This window comes from Brachyhypopomus gauderio, chromosome 15 (assembly GCF_052324685.1).
Source record: "Brachyhypopomus gauderio isolate BG-103 chromosome 15, BGAUD_0.2, whole genome shotgun sequence".
In the NCBI taxonomy this organism is placed as follows: domain Eukaryota; kingdom Metazoa; phylum Chordata; class Actinopteri; order Gymnotiformes; family Hypopomidae; genus Brachyhypopomus; species Brachyhypopomus gauderio.
In genome coordinates, this window is record NC_135225.1 from 20,046,510 (window position 1) to 20,072,167 (window position 25,658).

Sequence of the window (25,658 nt, forward strand, 5' to 3'; positions counted from 1 at the left end):
CCAAATGGATTTTTACAAAGAGAAAAAAATTGATCCACGGTGCACATATTAAAAGACTTACGGACAGTTTACCTTATGTTAATTTTTATGTTTAAAATCAGATTTTTAAAAATCTTTATCTTCTGTTTTCTCTTGGCTTATAATAAATACATTTACTCGCATAATTCACTCCATCAGATACAGATAAACGGAACGGAACCCATAATAATATGTCCTTCACGGCGTTGTTAAATATCTGCCTGTAGGTAAAGTTAGTGTAAATGCTATATATAGTCTTCTGTCTACCCATAAATGGGTTGCGAGCGCCACAGCTTTCTGTGTGGGTAATATTTTTGTTATCATCACCGTGTGTCTCCCAGGCGAGTCGAGGCTGATGCGTCTGTGTTTCCTGCTCCTGTAGTCTCCCGGGGTAAGTCTGTGGGCTTTTTAAAATGTTTTTGTACTTTGGATAAAGTATTTGTAAAGGTCCTTATAGACACTGGAGAAACAGAATCGACAGTAGCTTGCTCATATCTGAAATTGAATCTTGGGGGGGATGTTTCTCCACACCTATTTCTCTCCTTGGTTACCTTAATGATAATGATGGCGATGATTAGTGTAATGATAATATTGATGCAGTATGATAGTTTAATTAGTAGCCAATTTTCCCTATATTTTAACTCTGCTGCTGATTGCTTAAGGTTGTAAGACTGAACCAGTATGGATAGGTTATACGAATAGACATAATGTGATAATTGACTGAGTATACCACCTCTTAACATTATTAATTATTATAATGATTGATGTTGTCGTTATTGTTTATTATTATTATTACTATTACTATTATAATTGTGTAAACATGTCATGCAAAAAGTAGGCTGGCAGTGAAACTCACAGACCCTGCTGTGCATGTGAAGTGTAGCACTAATTTTGGGTTACATAACTTCATTAACGTCGGATTAGCGGACTTCACTTCGTGGTTATGTTTCTCCTTCTCTGATGCGAGGATTAGATTTCTGTTCATACATTTGGCTTGAATCTCGTTTTGTGACATTTGAGTTGTAGGGAAGGCTGGCAGTACACGTGTAAAGGGTTTGACATTTTGGGTGTATTAAGTCCTGACGTGCTGCGTTCATAGGAATAATACAGTTGTGCGGTTGAAGGGGGCGCATTTGCCTTAGATTAAATTTTTGGTAAGTCTGATACTGGATTTTTCTTTTGAGGTTTGGACTAATAGTAGATTCCAAATGAAAGACAGTATGCGGTCACGTCCAAGCTTAGGCTATTAAATAGTACAATATTGAAATTCAGTATTCTGAAATTGAAGTTGTTTCACGAGTTGAAAAGAACATGCGGAGGTCCATTTGAACATGTCTGTGTGCGGCTGGAAATTTAGTTCCGCTTTTGAGGGGGGATGGGGAAATGACGTCATCTTTCATGGATCCAGTCCCCTGAGGTTGATTCGCCTCAGTGAGGTTGAACCACCTCGGTGAGGTTTGTCCACCTCGGTAAGGTTGATTCACCTCGGTGAGGTTGAACCACCTCGGTGAGGTTTGTCCACCTCGGTGAGGTTGATTCACCTCGGTGAGGTTGAACCACCTCGGGGAGGTTGAACCACCTCGGTGAGGTTTGTCCACCTCGGTGAGGTTGATTCACCTCGGGGAGGTTGAACCACTTCGGTGAGGTTTGTCCACCTCGGGGAGGTTGAACCACCTCGGTGAGGTTTGTCTACCTCGGTGAGGTTGATTCACCTCGGGGAGGTTGAACCACCTCGGTGAGGTTTGTCCACCTCAGTTTCCGTTTCACAGTTCGAGTTCATGCGTGATGTGATACAGTGTCTATACCTGAACGTAGAAATTAGAAGGCAACACTGAATGAAACAAATAAATGAACGAATATTAATAGTTATTTTTCATAGACGGTCTAATCTATAGTCCTCGTAAAAACTTTTGAGAATATTTACACTCCATATTCCAGTCCCCGACACATAAACTTTAAAACCTCCTTGAATATGGTCGTCCTTTTAGTATACAGTTTTGTTCTGCACTAAATTTACTATCTACCACTTAATTTACACATTAATCATATTTAATACAGTGGGCTAAAATGGTTTAACGAATGTTGATTCAGATAGCATTCGCTGTATTTTGTTAATAAATTACTAAATAAATTTTGCTTATGGAGGATGTGACTTTATCACTGTTTTTATTTAAAGGTCACTGAGGCTGTCAAACATGGCTGCAGCTGTCGCCAGACACAAGCATTTCACTGACGACTACCGTAGTACACAGTCGAAATACGTAGTGCGGGATTACTCCAGGTAAAATGCAGTATATTCACTTATCCTGGTGAGTCACCAGGTTTGCAAAACGTGTTTTAACAACCGTAATAAAACACAATACAATAGTGGGAGTCTATCGTGGACGGACATTATACCGCAAGTGGTACAATATTTTGCTGAAGCATTAATCATCACTGACGTAAATCATTAATCTTACTGTGGCTAAAATGTTATATTTACTTAACTGTTGTTGTTTTTGTAGTCACACCATACATATACACTGCAGTCAAAATTGCAGTTAAAGTATTCACACGAAAGGTATTAACAGGTCTTTTTGTTTATCATTTCATATAATTATAAAATATAAACATCTGATTCAGACCTGATGTCCAAACTACATGCATTCAGGAAAAAGCTTAGCAACAAAAATATTTCAGTCAAGAATAAGTGTAATTTGGTCAGAATCTTCCAAGATCATTGTGTCTGTTTCTTACAGGCCATCCATATTCACAGTGTTTACTGTAATGGACCTGTGTATACGTGTGCTGACTTTGTGTCTGTGTATATGCTGCACTTGTGGTGACTGTTGGCACCCAGTCATTTGGCACATGCACTGTATTCATTGTAATGGGTATGAATATCTCTGCTTTTAGCTCTGAAGTTGAAGAAGTGAGATATGAATACAAAACAGAGAAGAATATCCAGAGAGTGGTATGACTCACATATGCATCTGCTCCTATATATTACATGAAGAACATTTTGAAAATGTTTTTTGAATGCTGAGCGGCTCACAGCTCTAATTACAGTAATCCTAAAACTACCACAGCCTTTACTTCAAGAGAACCACAGTCTAACAGTTTGTATTTGGGTTTCTTAGAAAAACGTGTTTGACAGCCATATGCTTCCTAAGTCAGACTTTACATTTTATTCTTGTATCAGTGTCATGGAATAACCACTTTGAACTGCAGAGATTTTAAAAGGAAATTAAGGAAATAAAGCCTCAGTTCATTTCCACTCTGACAGGTGGAGAAGAAGGTTCCGGAAAAGTATGTCCGTGAGTCATCCATGATCAGGGGCCCCAAGTTCCTGGTCAGGCTGAGATCCCACACTGTGTTTGAGAACACCCCCGTGAAGCTCTTCTGCACCGTCGAGGGCTACCCCACCCCGCAGGTCAACTGGTGAGCATGGACAGGCCTGCTCTGGTCCATGACATGTTGAGAATCATAGGATATCTGCAGTCCTGCAGAAGCAGGCGTGGGCCAGCGTCTAGGGGAGTTCTCAGCCATTCAGGGCTTTAGTGGCAAATCACGTAGTTGCAAATCAAGATGAACTGACTTGTAATGTAATCCCAACGCCAGAGCACAAAAGGAGAATGGTGAACTCCCCCTCCTGCAGTCATATCCAGCTTAAATCACTCCCCCTCCTGCAGTCATATCCAGCTTAAATCACTGGCCCTCCTGCAGTCATATCCAGCTTAAATCACTGGCCCTCCTGCAGTCATATCCAGCTTAAATCACTGGCCCTCCTGCAGTCATATCCAGCTTAAATCACTGGCCCTCCTGCAGTCATATCCAGCTTAAATCACTGGCCCTCCTGCAGTCATATCCAGCTTAAATCACTGGCCCTCCTGCAGTCATATCCAGCTTAAATCACTGGCCCTCCTGCAGTCATATCCAGCTTAAATCACTGGCCCTCCTGCAGTCATATCCAGCTTAAATCACTGGCTGGCACCAGAGGAGATAATGCTTCCCACTAGACAGGGTTGTACCACCACTACCTCCAACAGAAGGAGGCAAAGAAGCCCATAAAAACATAAAATATACTAGCATGCAGGCAAAAGGCCTGACACTCCGTCAGAAAATCGCTATTAATGCACAGCTCACGTAAAGCATGTCCAACACCAAGACATTCACCAGTACTGAATTACACTGAGATGAATAGAGGCAGCTCATGAAAGACATGGTGACTCTTTCTCTTGATTTTCCACAGGTTCAAGGACGATGCTCTCCTGGACATTTCATCTGGGAAATACTTTGTGGAGAGCAGCACTGCGATTCACAGTCTGACCATTGTGAAGTAATTATGTCATTAGTGTGGAGTTTTTCTTACCAGAGGGTGCTAACCACTGGGTCCAAATCTCAGTGTCTATTGTTCTAATAATGACTTTTAAAACAGAATGGCATAATTCACCATAGTCTCAAATCTTAGTCATACTGACCAACTCCAGATTACTCCCCGTCAGAACTTTAGACAGAACTTTTTTGGCTTGTAAGTACATTTTAATATTTTCTCTACTTTTTTCGCCCAGTCTGTCACAAAGTTGATTAAATGTTGGCCCATATTTAGCCAGTCAGATAAATAATTTCAGATTGATTGTAGAAATGACCAGACTACATCTACCCACCATCCATAAACTTGTATTGACGAAGATGTATTAAGTAAAAGACTGATCCTAGCATAATGTAATGATTAGCCACTCTATTTGCACGCCGCCCTCCTCTACAGTAAGTAAATGAACACGTGAGCCTCCTCAAATGGAAGCTTTGAAAATGCCGGCGCGTGCGATCCTTTCCTAATTTAGTCCAAGCTCTGTCCAGGGCGTCGCCCACGTCTTGAAGTCTTGTCAGCTGTTCATACCAAAATGCTGAGCTCGGTGTCATCCGATCCGCCAGCTCCTTAAAGAGTGTGGGTTCGCTTTCTCTGTCCCCACGTCAGTTTGACCCTTGCATCTAATCGCGACCCCCGCTGGCCTCTGCAGCTCCAGGCCGGATCTCCTTAATGGCGATACTGGGATTCCGCTTTATTCCGGAGACGAACAATATATTTTCGCTTTGACAAAAGGCTACGTGTTGCACCGGCAGCGAAGATGCCAGCAGACTAGCTTTAAAATAGCAGCATCAGGGTGAAGGTCACGTTACCGCAGATCTCGTCTCTCCTGGCAGCACGTTTGCCATCGACCTCTCACTGCAGTCCGTGTCCTGGCGCTGTGCTCTCTTCTGCACACAGCCAACGTCCCCCTCACCCGCCAGCGCCAGATAATCGACAGCTTATCCATTTCAGACGGGAGAATTTTGTGTGCTGTCCAAATGTCAATTAGGAAATTACCGCGCCATATATCCAATCAAAGCAGGCATTGTGCTACTCTGGCAGATTTATCAATTGATTAATGAGTCGAATGAGATTGAAATTGTTATTGATTCAGCTGTGTATTGATCCGAGCCTGGGGTGGTGTCTGGGAGTGGAGGTACAATATCCACCATCGTTTGTGTGTCCCTTATGCAGGTGTGCGATTGATGACACTGCCCAGTACACAGCTGTAGCCAGTAACTCTCACGGTCAAGCCTCCTCTCAAGCGGCCGTGATCGTCAAGAGTGAGTCTCCGACCTCTGAACGAGTATTCATCGAGAGTTGGATTTGACCATTCTTTGTTCTGGAGGATGTGTTACTGTAATATTATAACTTGAAAGTTCTTTTGGGGCTTGGTTTATAGGGGCCAAAGAGGAAGAGAAAACTTCTCCATATTCTTGGATGTCGTATCAGTGTAAGTCTAAAAGCTTTATTTGAAGGTTCCTAGTTAAGGACTGAACATGCATTCATAAAAATTAACTCTGCAAGTAACTTGCTCAGAAAATATATATACTAAACATTTATTTTTTATTTAAGCTTTCACAAATATATGTATACTTCTTAGCAAATCTTAGAAAACCTCAAGTAGTGACCTTAATTTAAAGTCACCAGTCTTTAAGTTAGATATTGCAGTGTTCCATTGTATCTATCATGTTCCATTGTTATGATATATTATTTACTGCATTTTTCAGATGCAATCTTACCCGAGATTAAATACACCAAGATCAATATTACATTTTTGGAGACATTTGACGTGACATTTGGTAAAGAAGGTGACTGTGTTACTCTGGCCTGCAAGATGACCATAAACCCCTATCTGGCCAATCTGCAACCTGATGCCCAGTGGTACCGAGATGGTAGGGAACAGGTTATAACCACTCACTTTTGTCACACATACAGACTGAAGTCCAGAATCTAACATACTCACTACCCTAGATCCATGTAATCCTTCTAACGGTTGCTCACTGTTCCCTTTCACCACCTCTCAGCAGATTCTACATAGACTCTCTTTTTTCATATAGTACCAGGTCTGTTAAACTGAAATTGAGCTTTGCCTTTTCTTCGTTCTCCGACTCGCACTGTCAGTCCTCACCCACTGTTCTCAAAAACACGAACAAATTACACCCCTGTTCCACATCACGAGCAAATATTCAGAAGGAAGGGCCGCATTTCATGTACGCTTCAAAAAAGTAATCGGGTGCACATGTGATGTGTTTTTTTTTCACAACGTCTAGAGACCCTTTTGAAGGAATCAAAGTGGGTAAAAATGGAGACGGGGGGAGGTGTTGCCAAACTCACGCTGACTAACCTCGCCAAGGACGACGAGGGCCTCTATACTCTCCGCATGGTGACCAAGGGAGGGGACGCGGTCCACAAGGCCTACGTCTTTGTTGAGGGTAAGCATCTCCGATCTTTGAGAAGCTGATGCAGATCTCCTTGTTAAACTTCAATCGAATCTCCACCCTAACAAGCTCCACCCTCATCATCTTGATCTTAGACCTGTAGATCAATGCTTCCCACAAAACCTGAAACTGGTGTTTCTTTTACAGATGGCCCCCCTCCAGTTCCTTTGGCTCCTGGGGCCCCCATGGACATTAAGATCCATGACGCTAATAGAGATTATGCCATCGTGTCTTGGAAGCCTCCCAACACCACTACCGAGGGCCCCATCATTGGATACTTTGTTGACCGGTGAGTGTGCTGACTAAGTTGTCTGATGATTACCATAAGAACCCTTAACCTGACACTGATTGACTTCACAACAGTGTCTATGTGCATTGGGGGAACCTCATAAATCCTGATCTCAGAAAGGAAAGAGTATCATTAGGTGTCGCTACTGCATGTATGTATCTCATTGTATTGGAGTCCACAAAAAGAAAAGAAACAATTAAGCTATGATGAAAAAAATTGGCTCTTTCCCCATGAATCCAAATCACTTGTTAATCCACGTGGCAATTATTTCAACTCTGTGGAAGTTCAAAGCTGTGTCGCTTGTATTTTTTGCTCCCCGAACTTGTAATCAGGCAGGGAAGAGAAGCTTATCCCAGCTATTACTATCAACGGCTGTTAAGCTCGTACGTTGATGGCAAAAGAGAGCTAGCAATTTCCACTGTCTCGTAGAGCACGCAGCGTGGTAATGACGGGATACTGAGCCTGGTTATCTGGATGATGTCAGGGAGGTTTTCTCTCTGTTTGCTCCCCTCATCCGTGCGTTGTCGCCACGGCAGCTGCGAGGTCGGCACGGAGAACTGGACGCAGTGCAACGACTCGCCCATCAAGATCTGCAAGTACCCCCGTGTCCGGCCTGTTCGAGGGTCACTCCTACTGCTTCCGCGTGCGCGCCGTCAACTCGCACGGCATCAGCAGGCCGTCCAGAATGTCCGACCCCGTCGCCGCGCTGGACCCTTCGGAGTTCGGGAGGCTTCAGGGTAACAAAAGGACCCAACGCCCACGGGAGAAGTGTTGCATATTGCAGTGGCATGGCCCACGGGTGAACTAATGTGGGATTTTCATCCTTTGACCGAACAGCTACGAAGCTCGGTGGAAAACTCGACGTTGTGACTGTTCACGACGACCTTGAAGGTAATGTGACTTCCTGCGTTATTTCCGTGCTCAGTTGTGTAGTTCTGTGCATTTAGTGTTTAGGGTGAAGCGGAATTCAGGACAGGCAACAGAAAAAGTTTTATTATCTCATGTATGTTCAATGTCGGTGGTTGTCACTTAACTGTTTATTTTCACTTTTATTTTCATGGGTTTGTCGTTTGAAAACAGCAGTGATTACATGGCCCGTAATTGGCTCTCATCTGAGAGGTACAGATTAGTTTTTGATGAGAATCCCATCAGGAGAGGAACGTCCAAACATCTGTGGTGCTTTTTCAAATTGAAATGAACACATCAAGCCGTGTCAGGTGTTGAGGGTGGGGGTGTACAGTCGTGTGTGTGTGTGTGTGGGCAGGGGGTGCACAGCAGTAGCAGTGATGATGCACTCAGACTAATGCTGTGATAGTGTCATTGAATGCGAAAGACACTAGGAGGATGCTTGTTAAAGATGTTTTGAGGATGTATGTTCGTGTTTTGGTTTGTGTATGTTGACTTGGCAACGTGCAGGTGAGAGCGCTAGAATGCTTGTGAGCGCACCGTTTGGTGAGGACGCTAATTCTGTTTGATGTGCTCTGCCTGCAGCCGAGGGAAAAACACCTGAGGCTCCCTCCAAAGTCTACGCCTCCGAGACCGACCGAACATATGTTGTGCTCAGCTGGACCCCCCCGGTCTACCACAGCAAGGCCCCCATGTGGTATTACATCGAGAAGGTGGGTGTCATTTCGTCTCCGGGCCCCTGAGCGCAACACAGATAAACAAACTACAGGCATCACACCACAGTTAACATATCTTGCACAAAATATACCAAAACATCGGCAGTTCACATTTGCTATGGACGATAAAGACAGCTCGGAAGAACCCGTAAAGTGTCCGATTAATTGCGGAAAATCAGGAGGCCTGAATTAGTGTAATGGTTTCTTGCTTGTCGGCGGGCGTGACTCTCTCTGTGATGTGATGGGTCTCGTTCTTGTGGCCACGCTCAGTCGCTGGTCGGCAGTGGATCCTGGCAGAGGGTGAACACCCAAGTGCCTGTGCGCTCCCCGCGCTATGCCGTCTTCGACCTGGCCGAGGGGAAGGAGTACCTGTTCCGTGTGCTCTCGGCAAACATGTACGGCACCAGCAAGCCCTCCGAGCCCACCAGACCCATCCGGACGCAGGAGGTGCGGGGTAAGTCATCCGGAAAGGTGGTGGCATTTTTCTAAAGGCAAACAAACAAAAGAAAATAATATCAGTCTAACAGTTCAGGAAATGTTATTTTCTCCTGCATAAATTCCTTGCCATGCATATATCCAGCTAAGGTGTCTCGATTGTTGCATGTTCTGAAGCGTCACTCTGAGGCAGAGTGTAATTAAGGGCTTGGCTTTGCCGTCGTTATTTGAGCGGTAATTAAAACGCTCGCGCTTCTCTTGGCCGTGAACAACGACAGGCTGTGCATGATCAAGGTTGCGTGCCCTCGCCCCTGAAGTGAAGCTCTCTGGTCCTCCAGGTGTGCCCTCGGCTCCTGGTCAGGTGATCTCCACAAGAGAAACCGACACTTCCGTTCTGATCCAGTGGGCCCCCCCAAAGGAGCCTAACAACCTCATTGGATATTACATTGACTCATGTGTTAAAGGATCAAAGAACTGGACCTCTGCTAACCACAAGCCTCTCAAAGATACAAAGTACGTGTTTTATAGTATTCTGTCATTTCCCAAAACAGGTGTTCGTGTCAATCAGTCGTTTCATCTCAGATAAGCACAGCTCCTTTTGTACAATGGTTTTGTGACCTGTTTGTGTCTCTGCTAGTGCTAAATAACTTAATCAAAACTTCCTTTGGCTGCATTTGATACAGAACAATAAAAAAAAAGTCATTTGTCACTCGAGCACCTTTCATGGTGTTTTAAACCCTGCTACGTGAAGCGGAAGCCACTCCCCTGCTACGTGAAGCCACTCCCCTGCTACGTGAAGCCACTCCCCTGCGAGCTAGACGGTGCTGTCTGTCTTCCCGCAGGTTTGTGGTCCATGGCCTGACGACGGGTGAGACGTACATGTTCCGGGTGCAGGCCATTAACGAGCTGGGGCTCAGCGACGAGTCGCAGGAATCTGCACCGCTCTCCGTGCGGGCCGCCCTCAGTACGTACACACCACGACACCCCCCCCCCCCCCCCCCCCGCTGCCCAAGCCCCGCCCACTGCCCAGGCTCCACCCACCACCATCCCATACAACCACTTGACTGCTCATGCTGAGAACCTGACATCTTGTAAAAGCTCTCCCTGGAGTCTGCCTTTAACAGCTGCAGGAGGTGCTGCTTATTTCCTGCAGTTTGAGCACAGACGCAGTGACAAGAGGGGGAGAGAGTGAGAACAGGCCTAGATTCTGCTAGTCACACACCGGGAATCGCCAGAGACACTTGTACAAAGATATTTGGTGATCTGGGAAAGAATTCTTAAGTCAGTTCGAAGGCAACATCTTTTGTGAATCTAGGAATGCAGCAAAATCTTCTGCAGGAGAAATTGCAAGCATTTTCCTGTTATGATAAACAATTGACCCTTTGCCAAAATAATTACATTATTCTGAATTACTGTCATTTTGATCCTGAAATTCCACTCATAAAATATTTATATCCCTCCACAATACTAAGCAGCCGGGTGAGAAAGATCGCAGGTGTCTGTTTGGAATCAATAACAGGCCACACAAACGGCGCTTTAGTCGTGTAGCTCAGTGTAGCCGTGTCCAGGCGGTCACTCACAAACGTTATCTGGGTCGTAGGTCTTCAATCCACATGAAACACAATGAAATCACACATAAAGGTAAGACATAAAGTAAGACATTTAGTTTCCAGACAAACATATGTCACTCAGGAGAATGTATGTGAATTGCAAAGCACAGTGGGACTTTTTTTCTTTTAATAAAACCCACAGGATTGTTTTTACGGCTGTGTTTTAGTCCAGCAGAAAACCAAAAGCCAAAATAAAAGTCCCGCTGACTTCCATGGGCAGGCCGCTGTGTTAGGCGTGTGCACGTTCCGTGGTGCTGCCCCAAAAACTTTTGCAAATACTTTTCTTGAGCAAGCTGTGGAGAATCAAAGATGCGACGGCGAGCGTGGAGTCTGGGGGGAGCTCAGAGCACCTCACAGTCCCGTGTGAAGGGCGCGGGTAACCGGATCCACACTGGCTGCACTTTTTAGCAGCAGTGTCGAGGGGTGAAATATGCACTGCCTGAAAATATAGATATATTGAGCTGGCTGCAATGCACTATGGGACTTTGTTGAAAGAGTGTGCAGACCTGGCTCTCCTACTAGAAGCTCGGTAGGGTTGGCCTTTTCTGTAGTGAGAGTGATTATATATATACATACATATATACAGTATATATGTATGTATATATATATGTATGTAGCATATATAATGTATATAATCAAAAATATTAAATTAATATTTGCAATTGGCATCCAATATCACACCCGTCAAGCCTCCTGTTACATATTCTCCTGTTCTAAGCTGTGACTGGCCAACACGCTCAGAACCGTCACGCTCGGAACCGTCACGCTCGGAACCGTCACGTTGAGAACCGTCACGCTCGGAACCGTCACGCTCAGAACCGTCACGCTCGGAACCGTCAGGCACCTTGTTTAAGAGGGGGGTGTAGCTCATTTGTCTTCTGCCTAGAACTGCCCTCGGCCCCCTATGGTGTCGCCCTCCTCCACTGCGATGGCGAGTCCATGGTACTGAGCTGGAAGCGCCCCCTCCACTCGGGTGGTGCCCCGGTGACTGACTACTACATCGACAAGTACTGTGTGGCCGAGAGAAGATGGAGGGAAGTCAACGTGTCGCCCCTTAAGGAGAGACTGTACAAGGTTTGACCTCAGATGCCATTTTGTGTTACCGCTGACATCACTGAGCTCGGAGGAGCTTGTCAAGATCGCCGACTGACAGCTTGGGGTGATGACTGGAGTTGTGATCCGTGACTGTAGGTTCCCAAGCTGACTCCCGGAGCTGTGTATCAGTTCAGGGTTTACGCTGCCAGTTTTGTCGGGCTGGGAGAGGCGTCTTCACCCAGCGCCGTGTTCAGATGCGAGGCCTGGAACATGCCGGAACCAGGTGTGTACGCCCCACCGGCCAGCTGATACACTAAGGGACGGTAAAGTGTCTCTTTAAGCTGATGAGTTGCACCTTGTGTGTTGATGTGTCGTACAGGGCCGGCCTACGACCTGAGCGTCACTGAGGTCAGAGATGACTCCGTAGTGGTGGAGTGGAAGGCACCGGTCTACAGTGGGGCCAGCGGCGTTACCGGTTACTACGTGGAAACGTGCAAAGAAGGCACGGACATCTGGACCACCGCCAACGCTGCTGCCGTCAACCACTGCTACCTCAAGGTAAAACATCTGTGGAGAAGAAGGGAACCTGTGAGCGCTCGGTGCTGGAGGCAAAGCCAAACGGGCCAGTGGCATTCGGAGCGGATTTGTTAACCTTCACGACGGGTCGTCCTCAGGTCAAAGGCCTGGAGACCGGGTCATCCTACGTGTTTCGGGTGCGTGCGGAGAACGGTAGTGGCATTGGCAAGCCTTCTGTCCCCTCTGACCCAGTCTGTGCCAAGGCTCTGCCAGGTAACACACACACACACACACACACACACAATACAGATACACACAAACAAACACAACCTAACCACACACTTGCACTCCAGTTTAGCTAAAGCTGATGTAGGCAAACTGCAGACTCAAGGGGTCACGCATGAGGCGAAAGAGCTTGCGGAGGGGAGAGCGTGGGACAGAGAGAGGGAGAGAGGGAGGGGAAGAGAAAGAGAGAAATAGAGGGAGAGAGTGGGGGGGACAAGAGACAGAGAGAAAGCCAGGGTGGGCGAGAGAGAGAGAGAGAGGGAGAGAGGGAGATGCGGTGGGCAGGAGACAGAGAGAGAAGGAGAAAGAGAGAGAGGGAGGGAGCAAGTGAGAGAGGAAGGGAGGGAGCGAGTGAGAGAGGGAGAGAGAGAGGGAGGGAGGGAAGTCACTGTGCTGGGCTGTGCGGGAGCTGCTATAGGAGGTGCTGCTGTGAAGTGGCGTGGGGAGCAGCTGTCTGCCCAGCTGCCGATAAGAAAAAATAAATAAATAAATCCCGCCGCCAGCCGAGGCGAGATGATGATTCATCTTGATCCCCTCTGAAACATTCATAGTGGAGAAAGCGTGGACTGTCAGTCTTTGGCCAGCAGAGTGCGCTGTGGGGTCACCTGCACCGCTGCGGCTCAGTGTAGGACAGACCAGGCTCAGGAGGTCCACGCTCTGGAGACAGACACGGGAAGCAGTCCGTCATGTGCTCAACACGAGTCCGACACGGCTACGCCACGCTTCTTCACCCTCGCTCACGATCCACCTGGCTTACCTGTGATCCATCTCCTTGTGCGCTGTTGTCAAGGCGCCCAGGAAATCAAATGCGGAGTGGACGAGAAGACTGGTGACATCTACCTCTCTTTTGAGAGCTGCCAGATAACGGAGAAATCGCAGTTTGTGTGGAAGAAGTCCTACCAAGAAATAACAGACTTCTCCAAAGGAGTCTCCATTAAAACATCAGGCAACCAGTAAGGGGAGAAATATGTGTTCAGCTGAATGGAGCAATTCTTCCAAACTTAAACCTGATTTGTTACCATGACGCTCTCATTAAATTATGCGTGTCATTTGTTTTTATTCTACCTGTCTAGATCAACTCTATCCTTCAAGAACCCAGATAAAGAGGATGTGGGCACCTTCTCAGTCTCTGTCACTAACACTGACGGAGTTTCAGCCAGTTACAAGATCATAGCAGAAGGTGAGGCCAGGTCATATTTGTAAGATAAATATAAATTATGTACATATTATTATAGAAGAAACACAACACGCAGTTCATGAAGTGTGTTGTGCAGAACTTCTGGATAGCACCACATGTACTGTGAGCCCCAGGTATCTTCTCAACGTGATTGAGTAGAGCTTCTGGAAGTGCTCACAACACACCCAGATTTTGACCAGCACGATAAGCATCTGAAAGGTCACATTTTATCAAGGCTTAGTCCTTGTGAAATGCAAAGGAATATTACAGATGAAAGATCTTTGTCGTTCTAATCAGCACATTTATTCGGCATCCGCTGTCCTTTATATGCACGCTTATTTCAGAAATACATATTCTATTCTTAGCACTGCATTGAAAAAGATTTTTTAAAAGATCTGTAAAAATGAATCTGGATTTTCACCATTTTTGAGATTCAGTGAAGTGTTTTGTCAAAGCGCCAAAAGTGCTGGTGTCATTAGAACATTGCCATTGTCGTATCAAGTCATAATTGCCGTGTCATAATGCTCATAATCATTTAATGGTACAAAACTGTGTTTCTTCTCTGTTTCAGAGCTGGAGAGAATGCTTGCCCTCAGCTATGACATCCGTAATCCGAGTAAGGGACAGGCCCCCGAAACCTCGGCTTTCCTTCTATTTCTTTACGCTGGCTAAATTCCGGCATGGCCCGAAAGTTATCCGACAGGAAAGACGAGTTACAGGCAGGGATTACCGCATGAGCCCAGCCTGTTTCCTCTGCATCCCATGTTTTATCAGTGCACTCAGGGCCTGTAAGAATTTAGAGCAAATCGAGTCTACGTTTGTATCGCCTCAGAGGCCCGGACTCGTGAACCGCGACAGCTTGGCCCAAAAAAAAAAAAAAAAAAAAGCCCCAAAACCATTGTCTCCACCTTTCTTTCTGCCTCAGTTATCCCTCTGAAGAGCGAGTTGGCGTACAAGATCATGGAAAGAGGCCGTGTGTGTTTCTGGCTGCAGGCTGAGGCCATCTCCTCTGCTGTGACCTACAAGTTCTTTGCCAATAACAGGGAGCTTGTCAACAGCGAGGTAGGCATCTAGAGTTAGCTCGCTGATTCTGGCGTCGGTCTCGAACCGCTCGATGAGAACCCCTCTGGGAGTTTTTTTTATTACGTCGACCGTAACGCACATCGCATCAAGCGTAGCCTTACCACCAAATGCGTGTGACCAGCAAGGAAAAGGTAATAATGGATCCAATCAAATAGGTTGAAATCCATCCATTTCACCCCTGCCAAACCCGGCCCAATGCGGCCAAAGGACGAGAGCTGCCGGCAGAAAACGCCTTCTTTTTTTCTGTTCCTTCTTTCCCAGCAAACCAAGATGAGACATGACGTAGCCACAGGCATTATCGAACTGGTGCTGGATCACTTCACCGAGGACAACGAGGGCACGTTCTCCGTGCAGATCCAGGATGGGAGGGCAAAGGCCCAGTCATCCCTGGTGCTAATTGGGAACGGTGAGCTTCCTCACGCCCTTTGCTGGGGGGGGTCATCTCCCCCTCCTTTGTGATATGGCATGCCTCTCCCGAGCTCTGCTAACTAACTCTTAATGCTATATATATTTTTCTCCTTCAGCCTTCAAAGCAGCTCTGGCCGAGGCCGATTATCAGAGGAGAGAGTACATCCGCGTGAAAGAGGGTACTGAACTCTGCACAGGCACCCATGCCAAGCCAGAGAAGCAGCAGGCAGCAGACCAAATATCTGTCTGACGCCCAGCCGGATCTACACTTTAGTTCCAGCCATTTTATGTCTCTAAATCGTGTGGTATATAATACAGTCGTGAAACGTGCATTCTTTTGAATTCCCCTTCTGCTTCACAGAAAGGGGCCTACCAGCTGTTGGCACAAATTAATCTTGGATTTATGCATGCAGATAGGTGGACGAGCTTTTTTCTGCAGAATTTTTATGAATTTGAGGAGAACCGGCTTTGGCGGTACCTTTGTAATGTGGTTAGATCTTCTAAAGATGAAACATCAAAGCACTGCTGGGCTTTTAACAAAACAATTCGATGGCCAATGGTTCAATTTCTAATTATGTCTGAAAACAGAATTCAAAATTCAGACAGTAGGAATAGCATTACAGTCATTACAGTCTTCTCCTCATTAGTCATTACAGTCTTCTCCTCCGTGCTCTTTATTTACTGCTAGCAGGTTCGTGTTCTTAGGTTACGAGCCCCTTTAACATGACATGCCTGTTTTTTGCCTGTTTTTTTAACCAGGGCCTCATTTTAGCCAGTTCCTGTCTGTCCACATCGGCGAGGACGCCAGCGTTAGCCTCATCTGCAAGGCAAGTGAAGCTCTCGTCCTCCGCGCAATTAGATCAGTCGGGCGGGAACAAATGGCCCAGGTTACGGGCGGCGCCGATCCCCGCGGCTAGCGCGGAGAGCCTCATTCGTCTCTGTCATGAAGAGATCATTGTGGTCGCCCGGCGTTCGGAGATGCTGGAGGAAGGAACCCGACAGATGGGGGGGGTGTTACCTCCACCCCCCCCCCCCACATCTGTCTGTCTTACACGTGCCCTCCGCTCCCCTCAGGTGGCCAATTTGAAGAAGGAGTCTGCCTTCCACTGGTTTAAGGATGACGTGGAAGTCATTCCTGACGCACCTGCTGACCTGAGCTCCGGAGTGTGCAGACTCCCGCTGCATCTGGTGAGAGCGGAGCCCTGTCGCCACGGTCTCCTCGTCGCCACGGTTTCCCCGTCGCCACGGTCTCCCCGCAGAGGCGGTGCGCACACAAGCGGCTTTGTTGTTATAGGGCTTAGCCAGCAGCACGGAGGAATGATGAGAGGTTGCCGTGCAACGGCAGTCAGGAGTCAGAGATGTCACTGAAGTGTCTGCTGTGTTAGTTTATGCCATCGTGAGGTTTCGGAGATTAATTGCAGGATTCAAGGCTGGATCAATGCCAGATCAGTAGGGCTGTTTGGTCCCCTTTGTCAGGTTCGTGATTACAGGGGTAAATCAAATTTCTGCAATCTTAAAAGAAATGCAATCCAAAATGCCCAAAGCATCTTTCAAATGGTTTGATCTAAGTGGGATTCTTAAAGAGTTAGAAAATTGCATGAAATTACTATAACTGACTCTCAAACAATGAAGTGCAGATATGTCTCCATGGTAATGGCCTTACAACTTGACCAGTTTTGTATGAAACGTAAGTTCACCGAAGGGCTGATAGATACGTAGATGCTCCGTGTAATTTGATGAAACCCATTTCACTGAAGCCTTTAGGCTAAAGCATCGGGCTGAACGAACGTGTCCTGCCTGTTCCCAGAACCCGCGTCGGTCCCAGCCTGCCTATTACTTGTTCATAGTACCGAACCAGCTCCCAAGTAGGGGAAATGGATCACTGCTTCCTTACGGGAACAGAAGGGTCATTAGAGCATCTCTCTCCATATTTGGCATTTAAACTAAACTGGCTTTAACTCTTTATTGGGTTGTTGAGGTAAGAATACTGTCCAGTCCGAAGGTTGTTATTTTTTTTACGGGGGGACACCAGACTAAGGACCTGTGATGAAACCCTCTGCAGTGCCACACCATAATCATTTATAATATCACATTGTTTGGCAAATATCATAGTCCACCAAGTGACCCTTGAGAATACACAATATGTACCAATGTGAATATAACAGGAATATACAACAGTGTTGTTTCTTACATAATTACACGATATCGTAGTTGCTGTGCTAAGGGGGAACCAATGCTAACTCCCTCTACGAAGACACACGCTCACCCCAGGCAGCGAGTGAAAGGGTGTCTAGACGTGATCGACCCCTGTGGTGGTAGGGGTCGATCCCCTTGGCCCCCACGTCCCCCGCCGCTACGGCCCGAACACTTCAGTGGGATCTCGGCGCTCTGCTGAGGAGCCCAGAACATATAACGCCTCTTAAGCCGGCTGCTCGAAGTGAGGAATCTCCTCAAGCGGCGCGTGTTTGTGTGTTTCCTGAATCTGCTTCCTCCAGTTCTCCAAGAAGGACATGGGCGTGCACAAAGCGACCATCGGTGATGACAGAGGGAAGGATGTGTCGCAGGTCGATATTTCTGGCAAAGGTACCTGTGGGCTTGCTGTGGATTTTAGTCTGCCTACATTGCTCTTAGCCACATTACCGTGGACTTAAGAAACAATGTCCTGTGAGATCGCATTAAGCCGTCTTTCTTTCTCCTGCAGCCTTTGACAACATTGTTAACGACCTCGCCCGCATCGCTGGTACGTATGTTTCTGCCATCGTGTTCTCTAATTCACTACAGCTGCTCAGGGCTCGCCAGGGCAACACCAACGGATCTTAAATTGACCACATTTCACCTGCCCATCAGCCGCTTCAAAGACGGGCTGTCTATCTTAAACAGAATCAGAACTGCAATTATTAAGCTTTTATGATTTCCCATATATCATCTTTAGTGCCACTGCTGACCAGCGCCTGAATCACGATGTAGACCGTATATTCCTGCATGGCTGGGCCTGATGTGGTCTGGCGGAATGTCAAGTCTCTGAACTCTTAGACTTCCATAAAACAAGATGATTTTTTCATTCAGTAGAAAGACATTACACACATTTACCAAAGTTTAAATCTACTTACTTCACACACTCTCTGTATGCTGTTGGGCTTTTGTCATAAATAACATTTCTGGCTTCAAGGTATCGACCTGTTCTCAGAGCCCATGATAAATAGCAGTGTCCCGATAATTGCATAACCCATGTGTTAACAGCTGATGAGTCAAGAATATCGCAGTAGGGATAAGATCATAGGCTGGTTTTGATCCTAGTGGGTTTTTTTTTTTTGTCTAATCACTATGAGCCACTCGTTAGACGTGCATTCTGTCTCGCAGGATTATTGCACGTCAACCTCCTTCTTTCCAAATCCCAGCACTAATCTCCCATTTCCCAAACCAATCACCAGTTACTGCCGTGCAGACTCCTACGTGCACCTCAATATGGGGCTGAAGGTTCACGTTACAGGAAAAACCCGCAGCCCGTCTTAAGTGTGACGAAGCCGGTCTCTCTCTCTCTCTCTCCCTCTCTCTCACTCTCACTCTCTCTCTCTCTCTCTCTCCCTCTCTCCTCTCCTTTGCCTTGAACAGGGTCCAGCGCTGGTGAATTGGTGATCCAGTGCACAGCAGAGGGGATCATGCTGCAATGCCCTATGAAGTACTACACTGAGGAGATGAAGATCACCTGGGTGCTGAAGTATGTGTGATGTGTGCTGCCTCCATGGGGGGTTGGGGGGGGGGGGGGGTGCAGTGGAGGTGCGGTGGGGTCGTGAGGTGCGGTGAAGGTGCGGTGGTTGAAGGCCGGTCGACCTACACTCGTGACTCGCGTTACGGCGGAGCTGTACGCAAACACGATTTGAAGGTTTTTGTCCGTAACCGTGTCACGTTAGCGTGCCGAGCATGAAAATGATTATTGAGCAGTGGGAAATCACCGGGGCTGAGTGACAAGAGAGAGTGGCCCGCTTTCTGTCAATACTAAACAAATCTATCAGATTTACAGTTACCTAATGCCCGGGCCTCGTTGGGAGGGGGCGGGGGGCGGGGTTTGGCTCTGGGAGGGTTGGGTCGTATGCAGAATACCAATGAGAAGGGTGAAGCTGCTCCCGCCTCTTTGTCTTAAGGGCAAACGCCGGCCACTTCTGTTTCGCATTCATGGGCCTTCTAATCCCCACATTAGTATTTTGAAGTGGCTGTTCCGGGTCTTTCTTTCCCACCGACACATCCTGAGAAATGAGCACGGAGACGGCGTCCATTCCGCAAGGATTTCTCACACAGTTACTTGACATCTGCCGGGGTCGCCCCTCGTGATTTGGAAAGTCAACTGTCTGAATGAAAATGGCAAATACGCACACGGTCCACTCGAGCGCACACCGTCGTGAACGCGCTTATACGGCATTGTAACGATGTAGAGACTTAACATGTGATTGGTAGCTTTGAAGCAGTTTGTCACCTTAGTTGTCATGTTTTTACAGGGACGCCAAAATAAGTTCGTCTGAAAGGACACGTGTGGGTGGGACCCCAACAATGGCCACCCTGGAGATAGTCGAGCCCACTGATCGGGATAAAGGCGTGTACACCTTCCAGATCATGGATGCCGAGAAGACCTACAACCGCACCATCGAGCTCTCTGGACAAGGCAAGTGGAGCTAGCGTTGAGCTGTGCTTCCATAATCCCTTAATGACATCTGTTTCGTAATCCTTTGAAATCCTGATTTCAGATGATTGGCAAAAGGTGAAGCACTTTTCAGGCAAATCTAGGGCTAAAACCACTGTAGGCAAAGGTATCAAAGGTGTGGATCCCGGCTCTGGTAGTTAGTGCACAGACCGTCTGACAGCAGACATAACTAAAGTCTGCTTGGAGTCTGGCTGTTCTGTGGAGCGGAGACGGTAATTAGCAGGAAGAAAAGACCGATTCCTGCAACACTAGAAAACAAAGCTATTAAAATAATGAGATATGAGCCTTTTCTCTTTTTTTTTACACGCCATCCCTGCAGGACAAGAGAGAGGAAATCAGAGCAGCGTACAGCTCCTTCTCGATCCGTCCACACGCGTTTATCTTCTTACCGTCTTTCTTTATTCCTCCCTCCAGTTTACGAAAATGCCTACGTGGAGTTTCAGAGACTCAAGTAAGATAACCTCAGTTTGAGGCAATGCATTCTGGGTGTGTTGTTTTTTTTGGAGTGTTTAGCAATGCAGAGCATGTGAGCCGCGTGTCAGCGTGTGGGTAAAATATTAGCGGGTGCTAATGAGCCCACTAACAACGCCATTCTTCTCTTGTCTTTCAGAGCGGAAGCGTATGCTGAAAAGAGTGAGTATGCTGAACGTGGATCCTTTTCCTCCCGCCCGCCGAGCGCTTTTATTGATGGAATTAAAGCCCTCTGTTTGACTCTGTGTGTGATTTTTTTTTTTTTTTTTTTTCAGATCGTGGTAAAGTGCTTGGTGGTCTGCCCGATGTCGTCACCATCATGGAAAAGAAGGTTTGGCTCCACTTTGGCATGGGCGTGGCATAGCACCATGAAAACAGAAATGGGAGACATTATCTTCTCCGAAGTCGTTTGGGCTTGGTTAGACAGTTAGCGTAGGGATGAAGGCCTCCGCGTGCAATTGCTGCTTCGGTGCTGGTGCTTGACGTTCGCCTGAGTATTGCGGGACGTTCGGCCCGCCTTTAACAAATCCCCTCCGAGGGTGGGGAGGCCTGTGCTGGGGTGGAGGGCAGGGACATCTCCTGTCTTCCTCCTGGGGAGCGTGTGGAGGACCATTCAACACTCTCCTCCCCTTCTAGAGGCGTGTGCGCTGTCTCTGGCCTCGTAAGCCAAGGTCAGAGCAGCTGGTGGTGGTGGTGTGTGTGTGTGTGTGTGAGAGAGACTGTGGGAAATTGGATTCAGCTTTATCGGGGTTGTGGTTCTCCTGAATAGGTGATGACAGAAGCCTGTGGTGCTTTCTCCCTCTTATATGTGGTGTAGGTGCGAGTGCTGTGGCCTCTTAGACTTCATTAGAAGGTTGGAGTGGGTCCATTATTCTGTCAGATCCACGGGGCCACTGCATGTCTGAACAAACGTCCTTGTTTGTAACAGTTGAAGTGGCTTAACACATCATGGGGTTAAAGTTCAGTGTAACCTGGTAAAGCAGGTGTTACTTCAGGCATATCTAATAATGATACAATTAACATATTACTTTGCCTATGAATAAACTGGGCTAAAGTCCTTGTTTATGCATTTAAATATATGTATATACACTGTATACGTACGAAATTAACTTTGCTCAAATAGAAGACTATTAAAATTTAAGCAGAAACAAACATTCAGTTTTAGTTCCAAAGCTACCAGTATGGAATATTCATAGATGCTTAGATGTGTATACATTAATCACAAAACGTTGGGATATCTGGCTTTCGGGTGAAATTTTAGGATGAACCTAAAACGCACGCTAACCTTTACAGGTACACATAATGTGACCTCCTCCAAACTTTTGAATGTTTACCATTTTCTGACAAGGAGCTTAACGGCAAAATGTACATGTGTTTGATTCTTAAATTGACCAAGACACTTCCTGTTTCAGTTAGAATTGGTATATAAACAGTCCTCCTCATGTTCACATTCTGACATCATGACACTAAGACGACCCCTAACGACGGGTCAACAGTACATCACCATTGCGAGGCCTCAAGATGTTCTCAGATAGACGTGGCCACTGAGCTTAAAGTGTCACAGAGTGACATCAGCAGGTTGCTACAGACATACTGGGAGACTGGCAGAGTCACAGAAAGGGCGTAGAAGTGGACGTCCTTTGGCTCTGTCCCACACTGACGACCGCGGAACCGGATCATGGATGCAACACAACACTCCAGGCCCATTTAAGGGAGGGGAGAGGCACCCAAGTGTCCTATCAGACCATTTGAAACCGTTTACATCAGAGTGGTCTGCGTGCTAGACGCCCTGCAAGGGTACCTGACCACGCCACCAGGTACAGGTGTCATTAAGGGTACCTGACCACGCCACCAGGTACAGGTGTCATTAAGGGTACCTGACCACGCCACCAGGTACAGGTGTCATTAAGGGTACCTGACCACGCCACCAGGCACCGGTGTCATTAAGGTTACCTGACCACGCCACCAGGCACCGGTGTCATTAAGGGTACCTGACCACGCCACCAGGCACCGGTGTCATTAAGGGTACCTGACCACGCCACCAGGCACAGGTGTCATTAAGGGTACCTGACCACGCCACCAGGCACAGGTGTCATTAAGGGTACCTGACCACGCCACCAGGTACAGGTGTCATCGTCTTGCGTGGACCAGGGAGCATTTACGCTGGACGAGGGACCAGTGGGCATCGGTGCTGTTCACTGATGAGTTGATTCACGCTGAGCAGAAATGATGGACGCCATCAATGTTGTGAGACGTCAAGGAGAGCGCTATGGATCAGCTACTGTTGTCACCATATGAGCTTTCGGTGGTGGTGGTGGTGGTGATGGAGGTGGTGGAGGTGATGGTGGAGGGGGTGGTGGTGATGGTGATGGTGGAGGTGATGTTGTTGGAGGTGTTGGTGGAGATGGTGGAGGTGGTGGTGATGGTGTGGGTGGTGTTGGTGGTGGTGATGGTGTGGGTGGTGTTGGTGGTGATGGCGTGGGTGTTGTTGTTGTTGGTGGTGGTGGTGGTGTGTGCAGGTGTGTCTAGTCAACATAGAACTGCTCTACACTGGGAATGATACAGTGACAAGCCCAAACTACTTGAATAACATCATTAATCCAGTCATTGTGCCTCTGCATGAATAACACCGGCCTAATTTCATCTTCATGGACGACATTACTCCAGCTCATTGAGGTCACATCGTCAGGGAACAGCTGCTGGAGACTGGGGTGCCTCAACTGAAGTGGCCAACACTTTCTCCAGACCTGAATCCCATAGAAACCCCCATGGGATTAACTGAATCACCGTGTAGAGGCTCATAACTCTGTAATGACCTCAAAGAACCTTAATGACCTGAGGGCCCTTCAAGAAGAGTGAGATGCCATGACTCAGCAGACAATGAGTCAACTTGTGAAGAGCATGAGACGTCGTTGTCAAGCATAATTAATGCTCAAGGGCACATGACAAGTTATTGAGACATTGACTTTTGTTTCAATACATTTCTTGAGATGTGGAAATCACCATTGCATACTTCCACATAAATGCCTTACTTTCATGATATATAATAGTGTTTTCCAAAGCCAAATATCCCTAACTTTTTGTGTAGTGTATTTGTGAACATTTGTGAATATTTCAAGCTGGATAATGAAGTCAGACATGCAACTGATGTTATTTCATGGTATTGACCTTACAGAAAACGCAGCTTAATAACCGTAAAAGCCTTCAGTGAAGAATTACTGCATATTACTGCCATCTTAAGATATGTATTGGCAGGCTGGATGATTTGCAGATTTTAACTGAACAAATGTGCAGTCCTCTAAGTCTTGTTTTTGGGAGTCGAGTCTTGTTTTTGTGAGTCAACCTCCACTGGGGAACAGTGGGAAAATTCACTGTTGCGGTAAATTACTTCAAACCAGACCCAAATCCAAAATGACTTCCTGGGTTGAAAGACAGCATGCCACAGATTAAAAAAAAAATGGTTTTGGTTTCAAAATAATGCATTATGCTTTAAGGATATCATGCTTGGGGACAATGCACTGTTGTCAACAGCATCTCTTCTCTGATTGGCTCTGCAGACTCTGAGCCTGACCTGTACAGTGTGCGGTGACCCCAAACCACAGGTCACCTGGTTCAAGAGTGACCAGGAGGTGGAGCCCGGCGACCAGTATGTGATCTCGCTAGACTCGGGCAAATTTGCCAGCCTCACCATCAAGGGCGTGACCATGGAGGACTCGGGCAAGTTCACGATGTGCGTCCAGAATAAATACGGCGGTGAGTCTGTGGACATCATCGTCAGCGTGTACAAGCATGGCGATAAAATCCCGGACATCAAGCCCATGGCCACGCCCAAAAGGATCATGCCGCCAACTCTGCCCATTGTGATTCCTGTTAGCTCCTCCCCCGCTCCTCCCCCGGCCCCGCCCAAGTCTTCGACCCCGCCCCAGAGCACCAAGGCCCCGCCCCCAAGCCGATTTGGGGCTAGGAAGAAGTAAACTGATTCCAGACAACAAGAAGCTGCAGGAAAAATTATGAAATTGTAGAATCAAATCGAAATAATGAAAGTCGTATTGAGACATAGATGGTTTGGCACCGAGGACACTGCTCTGGTCTTCGGGGTCTTTTAAGATGATCTAGTATCTTGCAAGAAAATAAAAAGGCTGCAAAGTCAAGGAGACGGGGTCAGGTTATATTTAGTGCATTAGTCAACACACACACACACACACACACACACACACATACACACACACACAAACAAAACAAAGTGCAAAACAGTTTGTCATCTGGGTTGCTTAAGCGGAGTGTGCTCCTAATGAATCTGGCTGTCTCTCCCTGGAGGTGTTTTGGTGAAAAATGGCCCTGCCTTCGTGTTTCGTTTATTAAATCTCTGGTTTTTAAAAGCTGCTCTCTCAATTAGGCTGTGGCACCTCTAGGTACGCGCTCTATCGGGCCTGTCCCGGTTTTGTCTCCGCCCTGCAGAGGCTCCGCCCTCCAGCAACCCCGTCTAGGGTCGTCCTCCTCAGCTCTGGCCCCTCCCCTGGCCCCTCCTCTCCTCCTTCACTTTCCTCTTTGCTTTTGTGTTATTAAAAAGAAGCAGTCATCACTTTCACCATGTTGTACTTGTGTTGTTTACCAGACAGGCGCGCGGGTGCACGCACGAGCCGCCTGAACGCACCGCCCCGACAAAAGACGAAAGCAATTAGCGGCGCTAGCGGGTCTATCTGATCCGCATCAGCACTTCTCCCCGTGCCGTGAGCACCCGCGAGCTGTTCTCCACAATTCTTCTATATGGAAAGCCTTGCACGGAGAATGTGGCAATAGGCCCTAATTCAGAGGCCGGTGTGTGACTCTGATTTACACACATGCACATACTTCACAGCGAGCGCCTCTCAGTACCGCTGATATATAGCAGATCTCTGTCGGAGTATGCACATTCATTTTGCCCATGTTCTCATTGTGATTCCCATTCTGTGCATTTTTGCCTTTTTACAAAATGTTTCAAAAATGGGAATAGTTTATATTCTAATTCTTCTTATGCTGATGTAACAGGCCCCAGCAATCATTTCACTTCAATGGGAATTTGATTAGAATAATTAAAATGTATGGAAATTGAACTTGTTTAGATTTCAAATGTAGCCTTAATTAAATCGTGCATATTTAATCACTGGAAATGGTTTGCTTAAAAATCATGGGTTTCTATGGCAACTCACAAGATCTATAAATCCTACCACCAGACTTGTTTACAAAATGTCACCTCGTGATG

The 25,658-nt window shown here is 46.9% G+C and overlaps 1 protein-coding gene across 1 annotated transcript; it reads left to right on the forward strand.

Moving 5' to 3' along the window:
* Positions 1-353: 353 nt before the first annotated feature.
* myom2b (myomesin 2b) lies at positions 354-25,004 on the forward strand. The gene is given in 37 exon segments (XM_076973922.1): positions 354-409; positions 2,195-2,299; positions 2,914-2,971; positions 3,284-3,438; positions 4,250-4,336; positions 5,543-5,631; positions 5,751-5,801; positions 6,079-6,243; positions 6,622-6,783; positions 6,937-7,078; positions 7,615-7,678; positions 7,680-7,815; positions 7,916-7,969; positions 8,570-8,697; positions 8,971-9,154; positions 9,474-9,648; positions 9,978-10,099; positions 11,632-11,819; positions 11,937-12,063; positions 12,160-12,338; positions 12,455-12,569; positions 13,372-13,534; positions 13,655-13,761; positions 14,330-14,374; positions 14,684-14,820; positions 15,103-15,247; positions 15,366-15,428; positions 16,009-16,076; positions 16,324-16,437; positions 17,745-17,832; positions 17,951-17,989; positions 18,862-18,967; positions 19,743-19,906; positions 20,360-20,396; positions 20,556-20,578; positions 20,692-20,747; positions 23,974-25,004. Coding segments are annotated over 36 exon segments (4,239 nt in total). The 5' UTR covers positions 354-409; positions 2,195-2,213; the 3' UTR covers positions 24,391-25,004.
* Positions 25,005-25,658: the final 654 nt, after the last annotated feature.